Source organism: Musa acuminata, chromosome BXJ1-5, assembly GCF_036884655.1.
Source record: "Musa acuminata AAA Group cultivar baxijiao chromosome BXJ1-5, Cavendish_Baxijiao_AAA, whole genome shotgun sequence".
NCBI classification, from domain to species: domain Eukaryota; kingdom Viridiplantae; phylum Streptophyta; class Magnoliopsida; order Zingiberales; family Musaceae; genus Musa; species Musa acuminata.
The window spans coordinates 48148644-48173167 of record NC_088331.1 but is presented as its reverse complement, the minus strand read 5'-3'; the positions used below and the strand labels follow the sequence as shown (position 1 = coordinate 48173167).

General features: G+C 40.8%; 3 protein-coding genes across 12 annotated transcripts; all 3 read left to right on the top strand.

Moving 5' to 3' along the window:
- The first annotated feature begins 639 nt into the window (after positions 1-639).
- Positions 640-9370, top strand: LOC135674846 (uncharacterized). Of its 2 annotated transcripts, XM_065185086.1 has the most exons (7): positions 641-1981; positions 3320-3737; positions 5248-5392; positions 7245-7360; positions 7426-7504; positions 7764-7997; positions 8695-9370. In XM_065185086.1, the coding sequence occupies exons 1-7, from the start codon at positions 883-885 to the stop codon at positions 9007-9009; spliced, it is 2406 nt and encodes an 801-aa protein (XP_065041158.1). In that variant the 5' UTR covers positions 641-882; the 3' UTR covers positions 9010-9370. The 2 variants fall into 2 exon arrangements, with proteins under 2 accessions (XP_065041159.1, XP_065041158.1); XM_065185087.1 differs by lacking the exon at positions 8695-9370 and having other exon boundaries at positions 640-1981; positions 7747-7972.
- A 694-nt stretch (positions 9371-10064) lies between these two features.
- On the top strand, positions 10065-17238 carry LOC103986084 (uncharacterized). 5 transcript variants are annotated; one of them, XM_018826402.2, is made up of 3 exons: positions 10065-10251; positions 10384-16488; positions 16743-17238. In XM_018826402.2, exons 2-3 carry the CDS (start codon positions 10434-10436, stop codon positions 16850-16852), a joined length of 6165 nt encoding a protein of 2054 aa, XP_018681947.2. In that variant the 5' UTR covers positions 10065-10251; positions 10384-10433; the 3' UTR covers positions 16853-17238. The 5 variants fall into 5 exon arrangements, with proteins under 5 accessions (XP_018681947.2, XP_018681945.2, XP_018681946.2 ...); XM_018826400.2 differs by having other exon boundaries at positions 10345-16488; XM_018826401.2 differs by having other exon boundaries at positions 10326-16488.
- Positions 17239-19362: 2124 nt separating this feature from the next.
- LOC103986085 (APETALA2-like protein 3) lies at positions 19363-24026 on the top strand. Of its 5 annotated transcripts, none has more exons than XR_010513741.1 (10): positions 19363-20076; positions 20172-20197; positions 20300-20330; positions 20465-20552; positions 20639-20784; positions 21302-21346; positions 21459-21562; positions 21669-21802; positions 21923-22400; positions 23316-23402. XR_010513741.1 is itself a non-coding variant. In XM_009403966.3 (10 exons), the coding sequence occupies exons 1-10, from the start codon at positions 19586-19588 to the stop codon at positions 23526-23528; spliced, it is 1383 nt and encodes a 460-aa protein (XP_009402241.2). In that variant the 5' UTR covers positions 19363-19585; the 3' UTR covers positions 23529-24026. The 5 variants fall into 5 exon arrangements, 2 of the variants coding, with proteins under 2 accessions (XP_009402241.2, XP_018681551.2); XR_010513740.1 differs by having other exon boundaries at positions 21920-22400; XR_010513739.1 differs by having other exon boundaries at positions 21669-22193; positions 22296-22400.
- The last annotated feature ends 498 nt before the right edge of the window (positions 24027-24524 follow it).

Sequence of the window (24524 nt, the reverse complement as noted above, 5' to 3'; positions counted from 1 at the left end):
GGGTGAGGTCACAATAGATTCGAGGATGGTCCTATAAAATTGTATTAGGAGTACGTTCGATCGATAAACATCCATCCCATGTTTAAGTCAAAATTATTTGACTTAAAAAAACACATGATGTGGGAGTTAACTCGCGAGACGATTTATTATACGAAAGTATTAATCTCGATCGAACAACAACGAAGACATACTTGGGAATCACGAAAGGTCGGTGGAACAATTCACGTATGTGAGGCCTATTGCCTTCGTAATAATTAATTGTCTTATCGTTATGATTATTAAACGTCTTATTTGATGGATGTGTTAAGCTAACAAAATATATGATAGATACGACATGATGTATCCAAGCATTGCTTATCTGTGTCAACTATCGATGATAATTCTGCCATGGGATGTCGATGTACTACGCCGTATCAGCCGACGAGACGAGACACGTCACCACACAACCCGTCCTCGGCCTGCTCGGCTCCGTCGTCAGCTTTCGCAGGCGTTATCCATACACCACATTCCCACCAAAGAGAGACCGGAATGCAGACCCACTGAAGCCCCAACCCAACATGAATGGATAAAATCACGTTAACACCGGTGGGCCCCGCCATGGTCCTCGTGCGCGGTGGATTTAACGAGCAGTGGAATATTGCTCCATTCTCTTGATCTCCGTCTATCAACTCGCCTCGCCTCGTCTTGTCCTCAGCGTCCCTCTGCCATTTCCGACCTCGTCTCAGCTGTTGTTCCTGGAGCGGAGGCCCTAGCTTGGCTTCGATCCCTGTTTCGGAGATTGATGCCACTTGGAGAAGCATCGGGCCTTAGCGGGTCGCGAGGATCGCCTTGGCAGCGGCGGCGGAAACCCTAGCATCGGATCACCCACGAGGCTCTCTCTGCATGGTCTCCGGCCAGGATCCGGTGGAGGCTATCCTCCATGCCTTCAGGGATGCGCTCTCCCCGCTGGAGTCTGGGTTCCTTCGCGCCGCCAAGGATCTGGAGTCCCATTGGCTGAACTCGACGGACAGATCCAATAATGTGGAGTCTCCGAAGAGAAGCCATGGATCGATGAAGAGGAAGTCGGGCCATGATGTGGTGGCTACGGTTGTGACTTCCGAGGAGCGGAAAAGAAGCCCAATTCAGGGCCTTCTCGGTGCTTTGTTTCCAAACGCTTCCCGCGGGGGCAGCGTCCGTGGCCGGGAAGGGAATTCATCCAAGACAGGTAGAGACGAAGAGGAAAAGAATGGATCTTGTGTGGATTGCTCGCCCTTTGCGGTCACTTGGTCGATCATGCTCAACAGCTTCGTGCAGGCATTTCCAAGGCCACTTAAATCATTTAGGAAGTGCTTTGGGGACCAATGCCATGACGATGACTTCGTCTCTGAGCCTTGGCATGGGAAACCTTCCGAGAGAGCTCCATACAAGATTGTGTTCTGGGACAAATCCAAGAAAACGTCTTCGGCTGACAGAGAAATGTTGCCCCTCGAATTGATTCTTTGCATCGCATTGGAAAGTTTGGTTCAGAATCTTCAAATGTTGAATTTGCCTTGCCAGGGCAGCAGCCCTCAGATATGTAATCAGCCAGTGGCTTCCAAGTCTTCCGGGGCTCCACAATTTGAGCACTTGAAGATGATCAACGGGTTAATTAATGGAAAGAAGGCAGATTTTGATGGATTCCTTTCGAATCTGAGTTTTGCAAGGGTTGGAGGGGCACCAGCTAACTTCGTGGAAGACACACCATCCGCAAAAGCCGAGGACGAGAATCATGCCAACAGTGGTGATAAGGAAGACACTGCCAGTAGCCCCCCACAGAATATTGCCAGTGGATTATTGAACATTCCATTGTCAAATGTTGAGCGCTTAAAATCAACACTTTCCACTGTTTCTTTGACCGAGTTGATCGAGTTCATCCCCCAGCTGGGGAGGTCTGCAACTGACTATCCTGACAAGAAGAAATTGTTCTCAGTTCAGGACTTCTTCCGTTATGCTGAGGTCGAAGGTAAATACTAAGATAAGTATTTCTTATTTGACCATATAACCATTTTAGTGGTCACAGACTCACAGTTGGACTGTGTTTTTTTATCATATCATGGAACCGATGCCTCAATTTTATTATCTTATTCTTGTGCAACCTGCTCTGGTGGGTTTCCACACAAAATGATATGCACCATAATAAAGTTCTTCAATTTGGCCAACCTTTAACAAGAAATTAAACTTTTTCGAACAATCCCTGATAGCTACAAATTTAAAAGTTTATATATGTGTGACTTTAAAAGCATGTTCATTGAATTTCCTGCTCATGAGGACATTGGGTTGGTACAAAAGTAACCAATACACTCTTAAGTGCAATTCCCATGATACATGCCCGATTAAGTGTTTCTGGTAATCTTGATAAATTTGTCTGTCAATATTTCACGTGTGAAAAACTTCATAAGGAAAATATCACCTAGACATTGTGCAGTTGAATTTAAAGGACGGTTCTTACTGATTTACGAAGCTATAGATAATTTAGAGGTTGAACTTGTTAATAAAGCTATCTCCTCTAAGCATGATAATATTGTCTGTTAAAGCACCATATGGTCTTGATAGCAAGAGAGAGAAAGAGACATGTAGTTGAATGTACAAGATAAATTCCTACAAATTTGTTATGCCAACTGTAATCCATCTAGCACTTGTCAGCAGGTGTCTACCAGTTTGAAGAGTCTGTTAAGCCATTAGGAATGACACCCCTATCTGCTACTTCTCTACTGAGAGATATAGACTTCTAAGAGATTAATCAAACTAAAAAGATAACTTAATATTCTGTAATAAAGAAAAGAAAAAGGAACAGTCTTTGATGTTATAAGAGGCTTACACGTCTTTTTATGAGCTGAAGTACCCATACGCTAAGTATATTAGGTTTCTTCCAGTTCCCTAATAGCTTTCCTAATTTATCGTATTTCTCTATTTTTTCTTTCTTTTATTTCCTGCTACATTTTTGTGCTTTGAATAGTTCCCAGTGGTTAGTTGTCATTTGATTTCTAGTTGGATCAAACTGCTGTTTCTTTCTTGATTGTCCTCTTTTTGGGTTGCAGGCCAAGTTGGCTAAGAATAGGACTTAGCCCTATTGATACTAAAATATCTTTTAGCATATATATTGCAATTGCTTTCCTGATTCAACCTGTGAAGATTATCTTTGCTAATAATTTTATGTTAGTGTATATTTGTTGACAACCTCGAAGACTTGTGAAAATATATTGTTTTCATGGTCATAATTACAGGCTATTAGTTGGTTTAGATATTCTGTGAGATTTAAGCAGCATCTGGGTTTCATGTCTCTTCCTTCTTTTTACTGCAGGAAGGCGGTTTTTTGAGGAGTTGGATAGAGATGGTGATGGTCAGCTCAACCTCGAAGACCTTGAAATTGCAATGAGAAAGAGAAACTTGCCAAGGAGGTACGCCAAGGATTTTTTGCGGCGTACAAGAAGCTACTTGTTTGCAAAGTCAATTGGGTGGAAACAGTTTTTGTCCTTGATGGAGCAGAAGGAGCCAAAAATTCTTCGAGCTTACACAACCCTTTGTCTTAGCAAGTCTGGAACACTCCAAAAGAACCAGATTTTGACATCACTAAGAAGTGCAGGTCTTCCTGCTAGTGAAGATAATGCCATTGCTATGATGCGCTCTCTCAATGTAGACAGTGAGGGATCAATTTCATATAGTCATTTCCGCAACTTCATGCTGTTGCTTCCTTCAGAAAGGCTTGAAGATGATCCTAGGTATGGCACAGTTAACAATCATATGAAGACTCAAACTTAATACAGATGTTTGTGCAGATACTAGCTTCTAGATAGGACATCCATATCATGTTCTTTGAGTCAATATTTCGGCTGTTAATGTCAGGTGATTATCCCATGTTTCGTTTTCTGTATTGTTGTGTGATGTCTTCATTTTGCTGAATTTTATCACCTCTGAGATTTTCTTCTTCATCTTCCATGACGTGATTTTTCTTGACACAACCAATAGCCTTGAGCAGTTGAGCTACTCTATTTGTTTATGATACCTTTAGAACTTGAATGCCTCTGACTGTCTAAGAAATACTTTTAATTTATCACGTCTTTCAAAAACGTATCTATTAATATAACAGAAGTCTTTTAACTTAGTAACTTGCTGAATTTTAATACATTTATTTAGGATTTTACAGGCATCTATAATTCTTTACTTGCTGAATGATTACATATTTATTCAGGATGTTACAGACATCTAAGATTCTTTCATTTTGGTCTTGCCATTCAATTCAAAAAGGCCAGTAATTGATTTTCGTTGATTTTGAAGTTCATAGTTAAATTTCTTTGGAGTAGACGCAAAAAACCCAGTAGAGGGGAGTAATGTACTGTTTTGATATGATTTGGCTCGCTGGCATTGTATGCCATGCCTGATGGCAGGAAGAAAAAAGAAATACGAGAACTGGTAGCAGAGAATTTATGAACTATATGTGACAATTATTTCCATATGCTATGCAGAATTTTGGTAGTTCTAGAGTTTGAAGGCGAAAAAATCCGCGTCTCTCAACTGAATTTTTTTTGTCCAAGATCAAAGGTATCAATAAGTTCCCTTTGTGGATGCATTGTGATAGATGTAAGAATCCAGATTGTACTAGCCAATGCTTTGTTAATTTGGACACTTGGGAAGATGCAAAGGCAAAATTATGAGGAACTAAATTCTTGTACTTGTAGAAGCATTACCAACATAAAGGGCAACGTGTTCCTAAGTTCATAGTTTCAATCTTGGAAACTCTTGATATATGATAATTATATGAGGCAAATTCCTCGAACTCATTTTGTTGCATGATCATTTAATTCAAATCTCTGTGTTTGGTTACCTGATTGATAGACTTTATGTGTAATCATATTTATAATCTGAACCATGGTTTGCAGTACCGGTCCGACAGGCTTCCGGTACGCGGACCGCCTGTTACCGGTCCGGTACTGTATCAGTATTGTATCACTATAGCACTGCTACAGTGCTCGGCACGCCTGAATATACCGCTCGGTACACCTGGGTGTACCGAGCGGTATACTGTACCGTACCGATACCGAGCCCAGGTCGAAACTCCGGTACGGTACGGTATTGCGAACCTTGATCTGAACAAGGTCGGTTTATATGAAAAGGTAAGTTTTATAGTTTTATAAACTATAATTTATCGTTTTGCTACTCTGCAGTGATTTACAAAAGGTCAGTTCCTAGTTGCACGGTTGATGGACTTTGCTCTCAATTTCATATCTGCAGGAACATCTGGTTTGAAGCAGCTACAGTGGTAGCTGTTCCCCCACCAGTAGAGATATCCACTGGAAATGTTCTAAAGTCTGCTTTGGCAGGAGGTCTTGCTTGTGCACTTTCTACTTCTATAATGCATCCTATTGATACAATGAAGGTAACTGTTTCAACCTACTTAATAGCACAAGTTTACTAGAATATAAATCATGCCATCTCCAGTTCCTGGAATTGCCCAGTTTAAACTAGTTCAAGAAACAAATTGTCATACAGGAAATTTTTAAATACTACAAATTTTTAACTTGAGGTTTTCTTTCTTTTGTGTTTTTAGCATACCAATCAGTATTTTTGTGTTACCCATGGCTGGTATTATCTGAATCCATGCCTCTGAACTATATGGAGGAATGATCTCAGTCAATTGGATCTGAAGTAAAGTTGTTCATATTTCATTTACAAGAGCTGATATTCATAACTGACAGGTTTTTTTACTCTGGTTCAAGTTTGCTTGAATTTCTATTACTATCCAGAAAAAAAGAGGGTTTCTACTTTCTAGATAATCAAACAAGAGTTTTCTCCCTTCAATTAGGTCATTTTGCATGTCAGGCTATGGCTATTATAATATAACTTGTGTGGTAAGTTGCTGTATTAAATCATCTGCTGGAAATGATACTTGGTGATAGATTAAGTACTTATAGAAGTTCACATCATGGACCCATTTGAGAAAAATGTCATTCTTCTTGTTTCTTCTTCTAGCAACATTCCCATTGTCATGATTATGTTGGCAAAATTACTACCTACACTGAGTTCCATATTTGATTGATGAAAAATGATTTGAATCATATGCTTCTAATTTAAAGTGGCATGTTCTGTCGGGAGAAGCTGTAAGGTTCTAGATAGATGGGGTTGGCTACATTAATTTTTTTAAATTTCTTTAAAGTCTGTTTAACATAAGTGGCGTATACTTCTACTTTCTGTTAAAAAGGAAAATCCTGTTGCCAACCGCATATAAAAGCTGTAAGGTTCTAGATATAGGGGATTGGCTGCATGTATGGGGTTCTTGATAGAAAGCTGTAACAATTTTTGGAATCAAATAAAACTTTGGATAAAGTTTCCTATGTAATTAAATTCAACAGGAAAGTTGTTGAAAGGTGAAGCAGAAACATCTTGGTAGGAATTTGGTGTAACTTCTGCCCACATGGAAGCTTTTTGTCATCTTGGAAGCCCAACAGAAATAGATCAATAGCTCTTGATTTGTATGTTTTAATGGAGATACTTGAGACATGAATGCTACCAGACATCAGCTTGTTGGGAGCCTTTTCTCACTGAGGGAGCTGATAAGATGTTTTTTGCATCAACAAAGCAGCTTGGGTTATCACTTCTTTTATGTTCCTTCTTTTGTTTTTTTTTTCTTTTTTTTTTTTAATTCCAGCTGAGTGGTTTGCCTCGTCACTTTGCAGAAAGTAGAAGCATACACCACCATGTAAAGCACACTTTAAAGAAGTCAAAATAAATTAACCTGTACAGATTAACTTATATCTGTTATGCTTAAGGTTGCATAAAAAAGGAAGAAAGATTTTTAGCATGAGGTTTCAAATTGAATATATACTTCATACAAGACATGGCATTATTATGCAAAAAAAGATCCACAGATTATCCGTATAGTTTGTTCATTTGATTGTCATGCTCACATAGAGATACCTTGAAAATGTGCGGCTGAACTTTGGTTTCGGATCATGCACCTAATCACCCATTGGGAAAGCATACTTACCATGCCAATTGGATTATTGGTACATTCCACACTTATTAATGAATTCAGCAAGTGGTATTTTTTAAAGTACTTCATGAAGTAATTATTTTATGAGCAAGAGAATCTAAAAGAATTAGCAAGCTTTTCCACCACAATATGATCACGAGATCAAGTATTTATCTTCAATGCCATTTGTTTGATTCTAATTTACCACTACTTCTATCATGTAATTTATTGTACTTGTTTTATATTTGTACTTTATCAGACACGTGTACAAGCATCAACCCTTTCATTCCCAGAGCTCGTGTCAAAGCTTCCAGAAATTGGACTTCGTGGATTATACAGGGGTTCAATACCAGCAATCCTTGGGCAGTTTTCAAGGTTGGAGGTTTTTTCTTGTGTGTTAATTGTGATTGAAGACAAATTATCTTTATTTTTCTTTACAGCCATGGATTGAGGACTGGTATCTTTGAAGCAAGCAAGCTTGTGCTAATAAATGTTGCACCAACACTCCAAGAGCTTCAGGTAATATGGATATTTACATATTCTTTTTCTTTCTTATGAGGATTAGATTCAGCCAAAAACTTATTTTTATGAGGCCACTTGCATTGGTCCTTTGTTTGTCCCTTCTCACCTATGTATTAGTATTACAATAAGAAATTGCATTAAATCTCACTCCCAGTATTTTGATTGAAACAATAATTCTTGTTTCTTGTAGAAAAAACATCCATCAAGGATAAACTTGCTAATGCAGACTTAGAAAATAGAACTTATTCGTATGTAGGTGCAATCTATGGCATCCTTTTGCAGCACAATCTTGGGAACAGCAGTTCGAATCCCTTGCGAGGTTTTGAAGCAGCGGCTACAAGCAGGCATCTTTGATAATGTAGGAGAGGCAATTGTAGGTACCTTACATCAAGATGGTTTGAAAGGTTTCTTTCGTGGTACCGGTGCCACACTTTGCCGTGAGGTCCCTTTTTATGTTGCTGGAATGTGCCTATATGCAGAATCCAAAAAGGTTAGCATATAGACTTGTTGAGTACTTTTAATTGCTCGCCCGTATTTGATGGTCTTCCTTTAATGCAAACATGATAGGGATTGATTCTAGTCGGCTGATGTATCTCTAAATTTATTTTTTGAAACTTGATTATGGTTGATATTTCATATTTTTTAACCATTTGCTTGATCAGAATTAGCTGCTGCAGTTGTCAAAATTACGGTATTTCTGATTCAATTTATGTTGTACCTTATCGAAAGAGTAGCTTAGGGCCTTATATTGTGCATATCAATTTTCAGAAAAAAAAGCATTTGAAACTCACTTTCATGCTGTTAGTTGTTACATTCAAGTACCTTTAAGACAATCCAACACTTTGACTAGAGGAATTACAAGGTGGCTTATTGTTGCTCGATAGAACAATTTTCCTCTTACAATGATGTTGCAGGCAAAGTGCTTGATCTCACATATGGACTCCTGATACATCATTCATTACATTATTTGCATCTAAACTAGTCTTCTGTATGAATTAATATATTTAAAATTTCATTTGATTACTGACCATAGTACAAACTTGTCGTGAATTTCATTTGCCAACTACTTCAGAACTTGATTGCTGTTGTCTTGGTAAAAATCACGCTTTGGTCACTTCTAGGAATGTGTTCTTAGACTGAAATTTGTTCTGCATAATATGCATGTTTGATTTTGATTGCTTTGATAGGTTGCACAGAACCTTCTTAACCGTGACCTGGCACCTTGGGAGACCGTCGCAGTGGGGGCTTTGTCCGGTGGGCTTGCAGCTGTGGTCACCACTCCCTTTGATGTGATGAAGACGCGAATGATGACGGCACCACAGGGCTTGCCAGTATCGATGCAAATGGTGGCTTTCTCCATTCTTCGTAAGGAGGGTCCTCTGGGCCTTTTCAAGGGAGCGGTTCCGAGGTTCTTCTGGATTGCTCCTCTTGGTGCGATGAATTTTGCTGGATACGAGCTAGCGAAGAAGGCAATGGATAAGACTGAACATGTTCCTGAGTGAGCTGTCCGATTTTGGTTCCCCTGTAAAGCAGCCCTCATTTGGTATATACTCCCATGTTATCTTTGGAGCGAGTTGAAGCTTCTTCTGTAGAAATCCATCATCAGCTCAGAAGCATGATGAGCTAGACAAGTTGGATAGACCGCGCCGGCTGTGCATATCCGGATGGTGCTCTTCAGCAACTTTTTTTTTTTTTTTCGTTTTTTGGGTGCTGCAATCAGGAATCTTTTGAGATGGATACTTGTTGGTGCGTACTTGATCGTACGTGTAATAAACGAAATCCTATGGATCGAACTCAAGCAAAATGTTCATAGGTCTAATTTCTTTTAGGTTCATGCTTAATTACAATATCTTATTGGTGTCATGATTTGTAGTTGTTATTTGATCGATGACACTAATTAATCATGCACGGTGATATTTTGGAAATGATTCTTTTAGCATCAGATTGGATGCGAGTTATGACTCAATTGTGCCTTTTAGTCTGGAAGATTTATCACAAACTAATTGTAATATAACAAATAATCGAAATGGACATACTTACTGGTTTTGATTTTTTTTGTTTCATCTAAAATAAAATACGTTGGCTTTATAATCTGTCAAACGTGAGTTACAAAGTACAACACACAGTCAGTCTATATTTATAATTTCTAGCAAAGTTTTTATTGTATTTCCTTTTTTTTTCTTTCTTTTTTCTTGCACCACTAATACTAATTACGATATCTATGCGTAGTTTGAGTGGAAAAATCATCTTTATTTTATCTCATTGTATTTTACTACAATAAATCACCCAAGGTGTGAAATAAAATCCATGAAAGATCATCCGGACTTGGAGGTCCATAATCTTGATTAATGGTCAAATGACTGTCATGGATATTAATGTCACCGACACATTCGAGAGATGACGGGTAATTTCGATGACGAAGCGTTACAAATGAAAATAACGGCCATTACACATCGTAGCGGAAATGCCCGTCGTGTCTCAAGTGGTTCCTCAGAAGACGGAGGTAAGCACACTACAGGTGGTCAGATCGCACGGCCTCGGCTAGCTGCAGCTCGTAAAGAGAGCGAGAGAGAGAGCGAGAGGAGAGAGAGAGAGAGGTAAGCCCGTGGACACATGAAATCGTTTCCCGGTTCTGCCCCTCGGAATAATTGATCCGAAGCCGCGACCACTCCTCGCCCCGCTCTTCCCCTTCCGATCTCTCCAAAATCCCGATCCTCTGCACCGCGACGCCAAACAAAATCCAGGTAATTTGCCCTCGAAAGATTCCTCTTCTCAATTCTTCCTTCTCCGTCGCTCTTTGATCTATATCGAATTCTAGGGTCTTGTTTTGTGAACAGGAAGTTCTTAGGGTTTCTGTTTTCATGTCGATAGCTTAGGCCATTTGTGAAGAGGTGGAGGGGGTAATCTCTAGGGTTTTGCTCCTCCGATGGCTTCGAGGCTGGCAGCGGAGCAGACCGGAGGCCTCGACTTGAACGCCGGGGAGCAGGAGGGAGAAAGTACGGACGCAGCAGCGGAGCCGGCTTCAGATCCTGGAGGCGATGGACACGGCAAGTGTTTGGCTGATTCGGATGGCGGGGATTCGAGTCCGACAGAGGTGGGAGATGCGTCGTGCGGCGGTCAGAACGCCACAATGGTTGTCGCAGCAGATAACGATGGCGTGACAGCTGCTAACAAAGTGACGGAAGCTGGGGTTGAGGTCGTTGGTTGTGGTGGTGCCGCTGACGTAGGACGAGATATAGAGATTTGGGTGGAGAAGCAAAACGATGTGGAAGATGAGGTGGGAAGCCGTTCCTTGGTTGACCGATGCCAAGGTGATCAGAAGCTGGAATGTGCTGCGGTCGAGGCAGGGAGCACAATGGTGTCTGCTGTTGAAACGGCTGTGACTGAAGAGGTTGTGACTGTACCAGGAAGGATCAAGCCAGTCGAGTTTGAAAAAACCAGAAATGAAGATGAAACTGTTGAGAAATTTGATTCTTCAGTAAAGAAACCATACCTGGAGATTGATATGATGGCTGGTGGTAATTTTGGGGAGGGTGAAACTGCTACCACAGAAGATGAAGAAACCCAAAGTAGTTTGATAGCTGCAAATGGATCTGGAGGTCAAGGAGAGGCACAAATGGATGTTTTGGAGATAGAAAATGTTACTGGGGGTGCAAGAACAACGATTGCTGTTAATCTTGATGAGGTCACAGTTGATGGATCTCATTTTCTTGAAAATGAAGCAGTTGTAGGAGAAAAGGATAATTATGTGCAGAATGAGAACAGAACTGAGCTTGTGGAGGATGATCTATCTCAGAAAGAGAAGGAAGAGAATGTGGTGAATGGTGCAGTGGACTGTGATTCAATTGATGAGCATCTTCAGGATAAATTGGATGTTCTGGATTTATCATCATCAGAGATGGAAGTTGGCTCCAGTTGCACTCGTAAACTTGAAGTTAGCATGGTTAATGCAGAATGTACTGTGGAGAGTGTGCCAACACTGACTACTGCTGCTATGGACAGGAATGATGTTGAAATGTCAGTGGATACATCAGACCCAGGGGCTATCCAGGATGGGGTTTCAGAGATCAGCAATCAAACTGAAGTTAAAGAGAAACAATTATCTTTTCAAAATGGGAACAAGATTGTTGATGGACGGCTGCAACCTGAAGTGAGTGCTTTGGGATCCATAGTTTCTGAACTTGAGAAAAATTCTCTTGATGAAGAGAAACTGAAAGCTGGTTTTGCTAACCCAGCATATCTGTCAGGGTGTGACTCTTCCATGAATGTTGTAGGGTTGGAAGCTGGAAAGCCGGATGGTGTAGCAGATCAGGGAGACATAGAGGTTGGGGTTGCGGAAAGTGACAGAAAAGAACTTGCTGGAGAGGGTATATCTGGTATAGAGATTGCAAGTCAGGTGATTAGTCATGATCTTGTTGACATGCATCTGGAACCTACAGAGGTGGACCTGGGAGCTAATGCATTAGATGCAAGATGTGCAATGGGGGCTCCTGAATCTGATTCACTTGTTACTCTTGCTTCGGTGGAAGCTGAAAGCTCTGGGGGAACACGTGGTCAGAGAAGAACCCAGGTCGATGCTCTGGAGATTGGCATTGGAAATGAACTCCCTGGGCATGGTCTATCTATTGTAAAGGAGAACCAAAATTTGACAAATGAGGCAGTGGATCATCCTGAAGTTGATAAACATCTTCATGAATCAGAAGGTGTTCTTAGACCTGGCGATACTGATCAGAATGAAGAACTTATTGTTGAGTCTTCTTTTGTAGTTGATGAAACTGAAGATATCCTGACTGTGGCGATCAATCAGTACAATGAGTCTAAGGAGTTGGACAGGGAACCAGAGGCCAGTAGACTGTCCCTGCTGGATACTGATGGAGGTAGAGCTTCATTCTCAGAGATGCCTTTTGCATCCTTAAGTCAGAATATACAGGATAAAGAAAATGATATCCATGAGAAAGAATTACGGAAGGTGGATCCTCTGCTTGTTGATCGCTCTAAAACTGATAAAATAAGTGATGATAAAAGAGATTCAGACCTGACTGATCCAAAAGAAGTAAACATCTTGGGTAAAAATCCATTGGGTGAATATCTTCTAGATGTCGGTGATTTGGTTAGTACTGGGCCTGATACAGCAGCAAATGTTCAAGTTGTAAAAACAGACAGTGGAGACATTCACTTACTCTACGATAATCAGGAGACAGAATCTCAAACTTTTATGGAGGATGTAAATTTGTCTGTGGAAATCAGCATGTCCAGGACTTCTGAATCATTTCAAATTGAGAATGTACCCTCAGGCATTGAATTTGCTCATGTTGTTGTCAACGAAAGTCAGGAGACAGAATCCCAAACTGTTAGTTCTTTGGCCACTAGCAATCATTTTACAAATGATATTGGAGAAAATTGTTATCCTGGGAGTCTTCAAAACATGGTGACAGAGTACAATGTTTGTAAAGAAGATGAATCTCCAACAACTGAATTCTGCCAAAATGTGGAAACAGGTAGAAATTTAGAAGCAGATCAGGAGTTTGTTCTAGGGGGAAGTATACTGAACGTCAGTCCTGATGCTGGTACACATGATAATGAGAGAATGGTGGTTGATGAACAGGAGACCTCAAAAGGCACAGACAAGCAAGCAGTAGAACATGTGGCCACAAGACCTAATATTTCTGTTGAAAATAGTGATGAACATCCTTGTTACTACTTGCCTTCTAAGGACGAGGATAGTTTCTGCACATCTGATCTAGTCTGGGGTAAAGTCAAGAGTCATCCTTGGTGGCCTGGCCAAATTTATGATCCATCAGATGCATCAGACTTAGCCTTAAGACATCAAAAGAAGGACAACTTTCTTGTAGCCTATTTTGGAGACAAGACATTTGCTTGGTGTGATGAATCCCAATTGAAGCATTTTGAGACATATTTCTCACAGATGGAAAAACAGAGCAATTCAGATGTATTTGTGGATGCCATCGATGGGGCATTGGATGAGGTTGCAAGGCGCATGGGGTTGGGAATGACTTGTTCCTGTTTCCCTGAAGCAGCTAATGCCAATAGTAGTGACCAAAAGGTTGAGAATGCTGGGATTCGTGAAGATAGCAATGGCTGTAATGTTGACAGGTCAGCTATCTTAAGCTATTTTCAACCTGGCAGACTTCTCGAGTATGTTAAGGCTTTAGCTAAGTTCCCAGATTGTGGGACTGATAGTCTAGAGCTTGTGATAGTGAATGCTCAGTTGAAGGCATTTTTCAGGTCTAAAGGTTATCCTGAACTTCCTTCTTTCAAGTTCATTAGTGGATTAAGTGAAAATGATGCTGACATTTCAGACTCTAAATCGGAAGGGATAATGGAAGTTACCATTGAGCAATCAGGTCCTATTGTCTCAGAAATGATGTTTGGAAAACTGAAATCACGAGGAAGGTGGAGCTCCATGGCTAAGCAAAAGAATGTATTGGAGGATGGCAAAAAACAAAAGAACTTATCTGAGCTGATGGAGGTTGAATGTTCTCAGCATGCAAATGGTGCAAATACTGAGTTTGGAATAAAAGTTGATGAATCAGATTCACTTTATTCTAACAAGAAGCGCAAGGCTACTGACTCTGACTCATCTGACTCAGAGAAAGGTAAGAAAAAAAGGCTAGACTCATTAGGAGATCTGCAAAATAAGCTACCATCATTAGCTATTAGCAGTTCTTTTAAGATTGGTGAATGCATCCGTCGTGTTGCAAGCCAGCTTACTGGGGCTCCGCCTATCCTTAAGGGTCATAGTGAAGCATCTCTGAAGAATGTATCCAAGGATGATAGTATATTTGATGTTTTTGTTTCTGATGGTTTCAGTGATGTGAATATGCAGAGCCCAAGAGATAAGAAAGAAAATTGGGAAGATTACTCTTCTGATGAAATGTTATCACAGCTATGCTCAGCAGCAATGGATCCTGTGAAAGGACACAATTGCTTATCTGTTATAATCAGTTTCTTTACTGAAGTTAGGGACTATTGTGTTTCTACTTCTTATAGTGAAAAGAAGCATCCCGAGAAAACTGGGGGTAGAAGGGGTAGGAAAAGGAAAGTTGACAGTCAGTTTTCTGTGTTGGAGATGACAGAACTCGATCACATGCAGGACTCTTACTGGTCTGACTTGATTTCTCACAGTGGCCCTGCCAAAAGCAAAGGAGAAGCCCAAACTCGGAGTCAGAGAAAGAAGAGGAAGTCTTCAGGACAAACGTCATCAACTCTTGTACTGGTTCCTGTTCTGCAAGGTGCAGAACATATTCATGTTGGAAAGATAGTTCCCAATATAAGGCAAGCAGCACCAATAGATAGGCCAATAATTAGTGTGGAAGAGAAGATGGTTGATGAGTTCATGCCAACTGCATTGGTTTTGAATTTTAATGGATCAAGTTCTCTTCCTTCTGAGACTGATCTGATCAGAATTTTCAGTCGTTATGGACCCCTAAAAGAAGCAGCAACAGAAGTGCAGCAGAAGAACAACCGTGTGGTAGTAGTATTTAAGCGACGTGCTGATGCAGAAATCGCTTTCAGCAATGCAGGGAAGTATAGCATTTTTGGGCCATCACTTTTAAGTTATCGGCTTAGATATTTTCCATCAACCCCTGATGCTTTTCCAGACTCCAAGCAACTAGACAAAACGGATGCACTACCAGTAGAAAATAGCAATTTAAACACCCCAGCTAATGTTCATCCATCAATGTCCATTGCTTCTCCTGACACCGGTCTTCGAGACAAAAGTGATACAGTACTCATGGGGAGTAGCAGCACAAACATTCCTGTTGATCTTCATCCATCAATGTCCAGTACTTGTCCAGAGACCAATCTACAAGACAAAAGTGATCTAGTGCCCACAGAGAATAGCAGCGCAAATGATCCCAGTGACCTTCATCCATCAATATCTGACGCTTATGCAGACACCAATCTCCTTGACAAAAATGGTGCAGCGGTACTCGAGCTTAGTGACATTCATCCACTGATGTCTGATGGTTCTCCAGATACCAATCTACAAGAAAAAAGTGATGCAGTGCCCACAGAGAATAGCAGCACTAATAATCCCAGTAACCTGCATCCATCAGTGTCCGATGCTTATCTAGACACCAATCTCCTTGACAAAAATGATACAGCAGTCTTCGAGCATAGCAACATAAGCCTTCCCAGTAACCTTGATGGTTCTCCAGGCACCAATCTGCAAGAAAAAAGTGATGCAGTGCGCACAGAGAATAGCATTGCAAATAATCCCAGTAACTTTCATCCATCAATGTCTGATGCGTATCTAGACACCAATCTCCTTGACAAAAACGATGCAGCAGTACTTGAGCACAGCAACATCAGCCTTCCCAGTGACCTTCATCCACTGATGTCTGATGGTTCTCCAGATGCCAATCTACAAGACACGAGTGATGCAATGCCCACAGAGAACAGCAGCACAAATAATCCCAGTTACCTTCATCCACCAATGCCTTATCTAGACACCAATCTCCGTGACAAAAATGATGCAGCAGTACTTGAGCATAGCAACACCAGCCTTCCCAGAGACCTTCATCCACCGATGTCTGATGGTTCTCTGGATGTCAATCTCGAAGACAACAGTGATGTAATTCTCACAGAGAATAGCGACATTCCTAGCCACCCTAAACCATCAATGTCCAATGCTTCTCTAGAGACAAATCTCCAAGACGAGAGCAGCAACACATGCCTTGCCGCTAGTCCTTATCCATCAATGTGTAATGCTTCTCGAGACAGTAGTCTCCAAGACAAAAGCGACATCACAAATGTTGCTGGTAACTTTCACCTATCAACACTTGATGCTTCTCCAGACACCAATTTCGAAGACAAAAATGATGGGATACTCAGAGAGAGTTGCAGCACAACCATTCCTGGTAATCTTGATCCATCAACAGTCGATGGTTCTCTAAACAAACCAGAAGATAAGGGTAACGCTGCACCTGTCGAGGATCACAGCATCAACATTTCAGGTAATCTTCATCCATTCGCACCAGAAACTAATTTTGACGCCTTTTTGTTTGATTTCTAATGTAGCTGACTAACCCAATTATCTAGGACATCAAAGAAAATGATTAAGTTTAACCTATACTGTAAACTTATTGGACATGATTGATTTGACTCTTCTTAATCTTGAGCATTTGGCCAGTTTAATCCTTTTTAACCCCAAACCAACTGCAGCCTCAGTAGAAACTTGACATTCTATTTTCTCTTTATCTTTTATTAGTCAGTGTCTTGTTGATGCGCGACATTGGCTTGCAAGAATATACATGCTCATGCAAATGCTTGTTTTGCTTCAGCACAAGCAGAGAGAGAAAATGTCCAGGATGCTATTGAAGTCATAAGTGAAAAACCAGTTGCAACAGTCACTGATGTGGATGGACAAGCTGGCTAGATCATCTTGGTATACTTCATGCCCAATATAACATTGAGGTACTACCTTTCCTCGTGATTTATGTCGAAAATGGATTTGGAGCACTTCAAGTGCATGTTGTAGAAATATGTAAGCTGACCCTACCACGAAGAGGATTCTCCTCAGTAAAATGCTTTCAATTGACTTCGGTTTTGCTCTTATTGATATACCTTTAAGAATCAACATGAGAATGCCTTGTGTACCTGGTTGCTGTGTGTGTAGTGTTAGTGATAGAAAGAAACCTTCTCCTGTGACAAATGGGTGGGACCCAATTCTTGTCTTAAATAATGTAAAAGTGTCATTGAGATGAGATGCTGTCTTGGAGTGCTCCATGGCTTTATTCTTTCAAATGGACATAAATTTTGGCTGACGACTCTGGTAGATGTAGCACTTTTGATTCTGCCGTCAGATCGTTTGCTGCTGATATTGTACAGTAGAATGTATCTTTTTATATTTTTTGTTCCTGCCCAAAAGAGATGATTGTTGGTGACTTTTTCTGCATGTGAATGGTCGATGATTGTTTGAGTTTGTGATTCTTCATTTTCGGTTGCATCCTAATCACATGACTTGTTGAGTCTATTTAGTGAACTTGGATGCACTCTTTGGATGAACAGAGGCTTCCCAAAAAAAGTGTTGTATGGTGAGATTTTGCATGGACTGAGTCGACGAGGATTTTGGGTTACTCTCTTAGGCTTTTGGTCAACGTAGAGTGTCTATCTATCCTATTAACAGCATCTTTTCAATCTTGGACTCGTGTGATTACATCATTACTGTGTGTTTCAGGAGTTTTGTGAGATGTTGTTCTTGGGAATTCAGTTTACTGGTGGTACTATTGTAGATTATATGACCCATGGTAACGTGTGCTGCCGGAGGCCGCAGAACCCAAATCCAAATCCAAATCCCAGACGCACGTGCAGTGTCATGACAAGTAGAAAAAGAATATCAAATCACAATCGATTAATTGTAGATTAATCCAAATCCCAGACGCACGTACTATTGTAGATTAATTGCATGTTGTAATTATTAGATGGGTAGTTAGTCAGGAAACCGTACAATTATTAGACAAGAAACAAACACCTCATAATAAATTGTTGGCGGAGTACAATTAATTATTTGGCGAAACAATAATACAAGGCGCGGAGCGAAGGCCCAAATGCATGCATGCTTCGCTGTTTTATCACCGCACTATGATCACATCGAACGTCAAACAGAGCCAACCGAAGAAGAAGAAGGATGGTGTGTGGATCATCAGCAAAGGAACTCGTGCCACTCTAACCTTCATCCGAAGCCGCAGCAGATCCCCACCCCACCCCAAGCCTTGGCCATGTAAAGCATTCATTCTGTTCTATTCTGAGCCTGCAATTATTGTTTCGGATTCTTCTCCGACCATTGCTTTCTACACCTCTCCTCCTCGATGGGACCTTCGCATCATCATCATCATCACCTACCTACTCGATAAATATGGAGAGTAGGGAAGGAGTAGGCTTCTCTGGAACCACTTTTCCTCCCCCCTCCCCTCCCTTTCGATGATGATGATGATGATCGATGATGGAAGCCAAACCCGAAGGATCTATGTATGTATGACCCAACTGTTTCTTTGAGAAGATGCGTGTCTTCCCCCGGTGACTTCTTTCGCTCTGCCCCCTTTCGATGGTGATGGTGATGGTGATGGAGGCCGAACCCAAAAGATCATCCATCACCGACTGTTTCTTCAAGTAGTGTGTCGGAAGAATATTCATTCGTGAGGCGAGAATTCCAAAGAAGATTAAGCTCGAGCTGACCTTCTAAACATAAGATGGTATGTATGTATACATATGTGTTAATAATATCGATTAAACTAATCGATATCTATAGAACAAGTGATATACACACTATATTACATTCGTTGATTGTTTTACGTTCACTCACTTGCACAGTGGATCGCGCATTTCGTCAAGTCACCAAACATTTTTTATCGTAAGATTTTTATCATCTGCCAAGTGCACTCGCACAGTGATGTGTCCTCCCGACAAAAAAAGACAAAAAAGACGAATGGAAAACCGGACGACCGACCGACCGACGGTGGCGGATCGATCGATCGTAGTATGTTCGACGCGGACCACGCTAATAATTTTCCCAATACCTTCTTCTTCGGTCATTAATTTAAATCACTATAATAAATAGTCCTTTCAAATAAATAATAATAATAATAAATCATAATAATAATAATAATAATAATAATAATAAAGGAGTACAGTTTATAGAAATGATACAAAGAAATAAAATAATATGAACGATTAAACATTGTTAAATAATAATAATAATAATAATAATAATAAACCGATCCGAATAATAACTCATTGATAAATTAATTAATTTAAAAGAATATTTTGTATATTTAGTAAAAGCCGAAAATGAGGTTAACAAAAACTACATAATTCCACTTTGGTTCGTCCTCACGCACCGTGCGTCGCTCCCTGTCTCGCTTCTTCTGTCTGCTCTCTCGTTCGCCTCCCACCGATCCGCCGCTCCGCAAATGGATCGGATCGCCTTCGGCGACCATATCTTCCGCCGAAGATAATTGCTCCTGGCCGCCTTCTGATTCCGCCAAGATTTCTGCACTTTGTCGGCGAGATTCGGGCTCGGTCAAGTATTCGATCGATTCCGCGAGAGATATTATGGAATTCGATCTCAATGTGGCCTACCCCGGCGACTCCCTTGCTGCGGCGCCCTACTCCTTTGAGTCATCGAGCAACGACATCGCTACCGCCGCCGCCGGAGACAAGGACGCGCGCTCCTCCAACGGCGCTGCCTCCGTCTTCTGTTCCGATGTCCTCGGTCGTCCCGCTGAGCCGGTTGTTGACGAGGAGGAGGGATGCGTCTCGCCGGAGCCGGGCATGGCCACGCGGCAGCTGTTCCCTCTGGCCGCGGAGGTTGCTGCGATGCAGCCTCACGTAGCCGTGGACTCGTCCTCCTCCTCGCCTTTGAGCTTTGCCGCTGTTGGCTTGTGGAAGGGAACGACGGGTGGTTTGGCGGAGCCGGAGGCCAACCTGGTGCTGCAGCGGCGGCAGCAGGTGAAGAAGAGCAGAAGAGGACCGAGGTCTCGTAGTTCACAGTATCGTGGAGTCACCTTCTACCGGAGAACCGGGAGATGGGAGTCCCACATTTGGTAAGCGGATTCTTTCTTTCTTCTGCTCCTTGTACTTGTTTCCTGTGTTGTAGTTTTACAAGTGGCGATTCTTTTTTCCCTCTAATTTTGAGCAGGGATTGTGGAAAGCAGGTTTATCTGGGTAAGAATTCAACTCTATATGCGCTTGATCCGAGGCTAAATTTCTAATCGCATCTGTGTTCTGTGGTTTAACTGTCGAGGTCTGTTTGTATGAAAACTTTAGGAGGCTTCGATACCGCCCATGCCGCCGCAAGGTTTGCTTATTTCCTCCTCCCCTCGTATCTGGTTTGATGGTCTTAATATCTAATGTATTCAGTGGATCATTGCATTGCATTGCATTGCATTGTGAAGAACAACGTTGCATTTATTATATGGATTTCGTTTACAGAGCATATGATCGTGCTGCGATCAAGTTCCGTGGACTTGATGCTGACATCAACTTTAATCTTAGTGATTACGATGAGGATTTGAAGCAGGTAACCGTGGAAGTAGATATCTTGAAGTTATATGATTGATATGTGCGACTAAAGGCACGTATGCTGGTCGTGTGATTGGATTTCAGCTGAGAAATTTAACCAAGGAAGAATTTGTGCATATACTTCGTCGGCAAAGTACTGGATTTGCAAGGGGAAGCTCCAAATACAGAGGGGTGACTCTCCACAAATGTGGTCGTTGGGAGGCTCGCATGGGGCAGTTCCTTGGCAAAAAGTATGACGTTATTTTAGTTTTTGATGTTTTCTTGAATTGTTCTTGAGTTTGTCTCTTTTATGTACATATATTTTTTTTTTAATTTATATTCTGTGGTTCGACAGTCTTTAAAGTTGGCATCATTCTTTTATCTGATCTGAGGAATCACTCCGAGTTATATGACCATGCGACATGACACAGAGATCATTCTCAGTAGAAATAGCAAGGAGAAAATATGATAGATAAAAGAGAGAATTACAAGCAAGCTGTCTAGATGTTTTCCATCCGGCAGGAAATTCTTAGAGAGGCCATAAAATATTTGAATAAGCAGAGTTTTTTTTTTTTTTTCTTTTTTGTTTGGTGGTCAATCAAACAAGTGTGAAACACTGGGTGAATGTGTAAAAGTATATCGAACATATTTTTGTTCAGCCCAAGAAAATTTCTACTAGGTGAAAAAGACCTTTGTGTTTCTTTCTTTCTTCTGAAAAAGAAAATTAAGGACCGTGTTGACATTTCAAAATATGAATTTTCGTTGCAGGTATATATATCTTGGCTTATTTGACAGCGAAATAGAGGCTGCAAGGTCTGACTCTATCACAACATACATGTGGATTCTAATATGAACCTTTGATTTGTAGATTTTATGAGCTCAAAACCTATTCTTTCTTTTTCCCCTCTTTTCTTTCGGCGTTCAGGGCACATGACAAGGCTGCTATCAAATTCAATGGAAGGGAGGCCATCACCAATTTTGAGCCGAGCATCTATGAAGGAGAGATATCTCTGGCACCTGAAAATGAAGGTATCATCAGCATATGTTGTGCTTGCTAGTCTACCTTCTGTACTCTCTACATTTTCCTGTTTCCAAGTAATCTTCAAGTGAAACTGATTTTTTTTATTTGTGATAGTTGCTTTCGAGGATGTTGATCTCAATCTGAGGATATCTCAGCCCAACCTCCATTATCCAAAGAGGGATGGTAATTCAGGTGGTACCGATTTCAGTTGCCACTCATTTGAAGCTATGGAAACTGGAAATTCTCAGGTAGATAGCCATCCACCGTTTCCTCTTTTTGGAATATTTCGTCATATGTTGCTATAAGTATTTTCTTCTAATACAAGTCCCCTCCTGACTAATCCTAATTCCTTTTCGCTACTGTAGCAGTGACAACTTAGCTGCATCAATCGTTTCATTGCAATTACGTCACTAATAAGATGCACCTGAAAATGAAAAGAGAATCGTGACTTGTTAAATCGAAGTACCTGTAACCACTATCAAATGAATTTGTATACTAGAAGATTATGGAGGTGGAGATAAAAAGGGTAAAGTATTCTGTGCTTGGGTTCTGTGGACGAGGACTCGCTCACTGTGGTGCACCTGCCAGTGCATTAATTCTGTACTGCATGCTTAGTAACTAATTCTCGATGCCGCAATGGTGATCCATGGATCTCATGTCACACCTTCCATTAATGTATAATATACACAGGCCATTTCTAACAAGTGACACTGGTATGCCCTCTTTTGTTTGCTGTTGTAGGCTGAAAGCCTTAATTATCTGAACGTTGGTCCTCGCTTGGCTATGGCACCTCAGCATCCTCATTCGTGGGCCTCTTCTTGTCCGAGCTTCTTTTTCAGCATCGAGGTAAGATCCTGTTATTTGTTATGTCTCTGGTGTTTGGAATTCTTCATATTAGCATTCCGTATCCATATTAATACCGATGAGTCTTTTTTTCCTTGTGACGGTTTAGCTTGCTTTAAAACCTATCATCTTCTTAGCCATGTTTTTCTACTAGCATATATGTTATGAGTCCTAAATGCTAAAACAACATTCTATATTCAAATATTTCATTGATTACTTTTCTTCATTCATATAGTGACATTCTCGATCATTATTTAATCGGTAGATACAATGAGAACGAGTAGGGCCTTGGCATTTAAGGTGTGTATTGTGTTATGTGAGAGTGCCATATTTTGTTGTCATCTTTTTTACGTAAACCTTCACCCTTTTTCTCTTTACAGAAAAAGGATTTGTAGTTAACAGTTCTAAAACTAGTACTTTTTTTGAGTTTTTTTTTTTTTTTTTTGGCTCATTCATCAAATTAAATAATAATAACTTGTCCCAATTATTTGAGATCGACTAAATATTTCTTTTTTCCTTTTGTTTCTAATAAAGTCAGTTTAGGTTGCTGTCTACATCTCATTGCTACTGATACCAGTAGATTCAGGTGGTCGTCTAATTAAAACATTTATGGACTTTTTAAACATGTCCATATCACATTGGATAATTCTTTCTTTGTTTTATTCTTTATAAAAAAAAATATGCATAAGGATAAATATTTCTTTTTACAGTTTCCTTATTAACTCTGCTTATTCGCTTCCCATTTACTTATCTGCGGGTAGATTAGGTGATCGGATAGGGAGGCAGGCAGCTGGGAACCACTGAGGTGGTCCCCAGCCACCTCTGCAATCATCTACCCTGTACTCACAGGTAGCAGCAATTTGATGGAATCATCTGCACTTCTGCTGAACTAAATGGGATGTCATTTACTTAATCCAGGAGAAGAGGAACCACCCGAAGGCTGAGGTTAGGCCCCGACAACCCCTCCCCATCCCCATCCCCATCCCCATCCCCATCCGGGCATGGCAAATTAGTCCTACGCCACTGCAATCCGTCTCTTCTGCAGCATCATCAGGATTCTCTACTGCCACCACAATGGCCGCCGCCTCCCAACACCCATCACTTCCATTCTCCTCCATCCGCAACCACTAACTAGTATTATTTGATGACGCGCACTCACTTGTGTCCGTGATCACGACATCATCTTCTAAAAATAGTCTGCCGACACTCAAATCGGTGACAGCTTTTGTGAGACCATTTGCTTTGATAAGCCTCCATGGCTTTGCGAAGTGAAAGGTCAAAATGCCGTAGGCGCTCCTTTCGTCATTTGATGCTCACCCGACATCGGATATCTACGAGGAAAGCTTATTCCCTGCTGCTGCCGACAGCTTGTGTGGCCTTTAAAAGGCTGTGAACTCTTCTTTCTTGGTTCTGCTTCTTTTGTTTGTAGTCGACTGAACTCGTGCCCACTGTCACGGCGCCCCTATCCTTGCTTTGGGTTACTGTGACTTGTACCTCTGGTGGTGTGGTGGTTGTTTCCCTTTCCCATGAGTACCGGGGTGGCCTCTGTGCTTGCTTTCGCATGGTCTCTTGGGAGGCTCGTCTGGTGGGAGCATTAAAATTATGAAATGATATAATTAGTCTTTTTAACATATTGAACAATATAAATAAATTAATAAAAAAATATTAAAAATTAAAAGAGGATGAAATATATTAATGTCTGAATCGATCAATTGTATGACTATTTTATAGAGTATAGAAACTGTCCGAATGTCACCATGAAATTGTATTATTACGTGGGATATGTATGCCCTTTCATCGTAGTAGTAGTTTTATTGATACTAACATTATATTTTATATAAAAATATATATATAATTTCAACATGGATGTTGGTGCTCTGACTCAATATTTCACATCGATAGATTGTTTGTTTGCACTCTATTGGACGATTTGCAATACTCAACATTCGTCTCTTCTGTACTATTTGATTTAAAGAGATCGGACACCTTTTTTTGACATAATTTTGCAACAACCTTCATCACTTTTTAAGACAAATTTATAAGTTGGACATCGATTAGATCTAAACCACTGACGTATCAGATATAAACAATAGCAACTAAATCAATCTTAAACATTATGGAAAAGTA